The sequence below is a fragment of the Rhododendron vialii genome, chromosome 8a, assembly GCF_030253575.1.
Source record: "Rhododendron vialii isolate Sample 1 chromosome 8a, ASM3025357v1".
Taxonomy (NCBI): domain Eukaryota; kingdom Viridiplantae; phylum Streptophyta; class Magnoliopsida; order Ericales; family Ericaceae; genus Rhododendron; species Rhododendron vialii.
Genome location: NC_080564.1, coordinates 28,363,565 through 28,366,461, shown reverse-complemented (window position 1 = coordinate 28,366,461; position 2,897 = coordinate 28,363,565). Strand labels below are relative to the sequence as shown.

The window sequence follows — 2,897 nt, the reverse complement described above, 5'->3', positions numbered from 1 at the left end:
TTCCTTTTCCCGCCCAAGTTATTGTTTTAATATCGAAACATATACTATAGCTATAAAGTAAGGACCGCCCTCCCCAAAGTAGGTGGGGGGCCTGAGGCCCATGCTTTGCTTGTCTAAATTAAGGCAAAGCCGGTCTTGATTGTGTACAATATCAAAAGTAATGAACATAGGGATAAACGAGAGTAATGATTGAAATGACAATTTATTAGGAACCATGCGCAGAGAGAGAATTCAAAACTCTAATCTCCAAACTAACATGATCTCTAGATTTGAACACAAATTAGTTTTCACTCGTACAACTGTAAAGACTTACATTTCAACTCTCGTAACAAACATTTCCGAATGAGTATCAACAACATTATTCTCTAATGAAATCCAACAAAACCAAAACCAAAACCAAAATCGAAACCGAAACCAAATAGGGAGAGAGAGATGTTCACCTCAAACCTATAGTAGGACTTTCCTGTACTATCAACAGTCGTGTGTTTCTGTTTGTAGAGAGTGAAAAAAAAATTAAAGAAATAAAAAAAATTTACACTTCACAATTCCTGGAAAACACCTTCTGATAGTGATGTCATTGGATAGCCACCAAAATCTTCTGCCCAAGGACTTGCTTTCATTTCTCCAGACTTATGAATAATCCCATTCATTTGACACTCGAACACCGACTCTAACTTGTCGGTGCCCCACGAGAATGCCGCATTTTCCACCATATTGTTGACGTTGGAGCTACTACCCGAACTGATTTCCTTGCCTCCACTGAAGAAAACCGAACTCATTTGCGAGGTCGAATTACCCGAAAAATCTGCCTCGGCCGCGTTCCCGTGATCGAAACTCATCAAGTTGGGCATTGAAGTGAATCCAAACAGGGGATTTTCGTTCACCTCCATATGGGTCTGATCGTAAGGTCTTGGATTTTGCTGAAAGTTGTACAAAGTTGGATTATTGAAACTCCCTTGGAATTCATACAACAACAAGGGATCAAATATTGGTTTGCTTTCGAGTTGCTCTCTCGAAGCTTCGGTCAATCCACCTTCGTAGTAGCTTGTGCTGTTGAATTGAGCTTCTTGCTGCTCCAATGCAGTTGGAAGTCTTTTCGAATCTGATGATGCCATTGATGAATTTTCTGCCCAATTTTTTCCGTTTCCCGCTTCCGCTTCGGTTATCGGCTTGTGGGTATTTGGATCAATCCCCTGTTTCGTTAGTTTCTTCTTCAAAAATGAGTTCCAAAAGTTCTTTATCTCGTTGTCTGTTCTTCCCGGCAGCTGTGCTGCAATTTGAGCCCACCTGCAATTTAGAGAAAAACCCATTCAATAATTCGTTAAAATTTTAAGAAATTCTACTAAAGATTCTATTTTTAAGATGCCCATTTCAGGAATTGTGGCAAACCTTATACTAACTTTCAGATACCCACTTCAAAATTTGCAACAAAGATACTGGTAAGTGCTAATTTTCAGAGACCCATTTCAAAATTTGCAACAAAGATAATTACTAATTTTTACAAACATTTCAGAAATCTTAAAAAAGATTTCAACTTTTAGATACCCTCTTCAAAATTTGCAACAAAGATACTAATTTTCAGATACCCATTTCGAACTTTGAAGCAAAGATAATTGAAGTTCAGATCCATGTCAAAATGTAAAAGAAAGATTCTAATTTTCAGAGCACATTTCAAAACCTGTTACAAAGATTCTAACTTTAACACACACCAGTTCAAAAGTTCTAACAAAAATTCAACTGAACTCTTTAGACCGCCACTTCAAAATTTGCAACAAAGAAACTAATTTTCTGGATACCCATTTCGGAATGAAAAACAAAGATTCTAATTTTTCAGCTACCCATTTCAAAGCTTGTAACAAGATTCGAAACTTGACTATGTTTTTGTTTGTTTAACATCAACTTGCGCGTAAGCTGACCCGGCAGCTGGTTGCTGAAAAAAAAGAAAAATATCAAACCTGTTACCAAGAGCTTCATGTAGACTAACAATAAGATCCTCCTCTTCTTGTGAAAACATTCCTCTCTTCAGGTCAGGCCTCAAATAGTTTATCCACCTCAATCTACAGCTCTTTCCACACCTCTGCAAACCTGCATTAATCCATACCACAAGAAACAGAAAGAATTGAAGTCCGGAAACACGAATCCCAAAATACTAAAATTCGAAAAAATTCTGAAGGCGAGGAGAGAGTGAAATTTACCGGCTAGTTTAGGGACTGAACTCCAGCAGCCGACACCAAATCTAGTTATGTGATTGAACAGTTTCTCATCTTCGTCCGGTGACCAAAGACCTTTCCTTAGCTTTGGCTTCACATAACTGGATTGGCGTGCCATTGATGATGATGATCAAGTAAGCCAGAATTAGGGGTGGGGTGTTTAAAAGTAGTTTATGTGATGTTGGAGTTTAAAAATGTTGAATTTATTTGATGATTTAAAGGGGGTTAGAGAAAATCAGACTTCAAGTCGAAGTCATGAGAGAGAGAGAGGGTGAAGCTAATCAAGTGGTTTTTACGCAAATCTGGTGCTGCTTTATGCGTTGAACTGGATTGGGGTTTAAGATATCTCTATCTACAGAAATGATGAAAAAGAAGAGAAAATGAGAGCAATTTTATAAACGTGTAAGAGAAAAACAATATACTAGTCAATAATGCTCAACCATAGTACTAGACACATGTTGCGAGATAGCCTCCCTTCCGAGAACATAATTTTGAAATTCCTGTCATTGTGCCGTACGGTTTTGTGGCTATTGGATTGTGTGATTTTTTTTTTTTTATGTTTTAAATTTAACAGCCAAAAAATTCTTCATCACAGAGCCGCAGAAATTTTCAGCACAAAAGATCATGTCTCCTGATTTTGAAGGTGTGGTTTAATGGAATTGTAGTTAGTATATGTAGCACTACTGT

General features: G+C 37.5%; 1 protein-coding gene across 1 annotated transcript; it reads right to left on the bottom strand.

Moving 5' to 3' along the window:
• Positions 1-240: 240 nt before the first annotated feature.
• Positions 241-2,656, bottom strand: LOC131335889 (transcription factor MYB8-like). Its single transcript, XM_058371448.1, has 3 exons — positions 2,196-2,656; positions 1,956-2,085; positions 241-1,287 (listed from the first exon to the last, which is right to left on the bottom strand). Exons 1-3 carry the CDS (start codon positions 2,326-2,328, stop codon positions 540-542), a joined length of 1,011 nt encoding a protein of 336 aa, XP_058227431.1. The 5' UTR covers positions 2,329-2,656; the 3' UTR covers positions 241-539.
• Between the last annotated feature and the right edge of the window lie 241 nt (positions 2,657-2,897).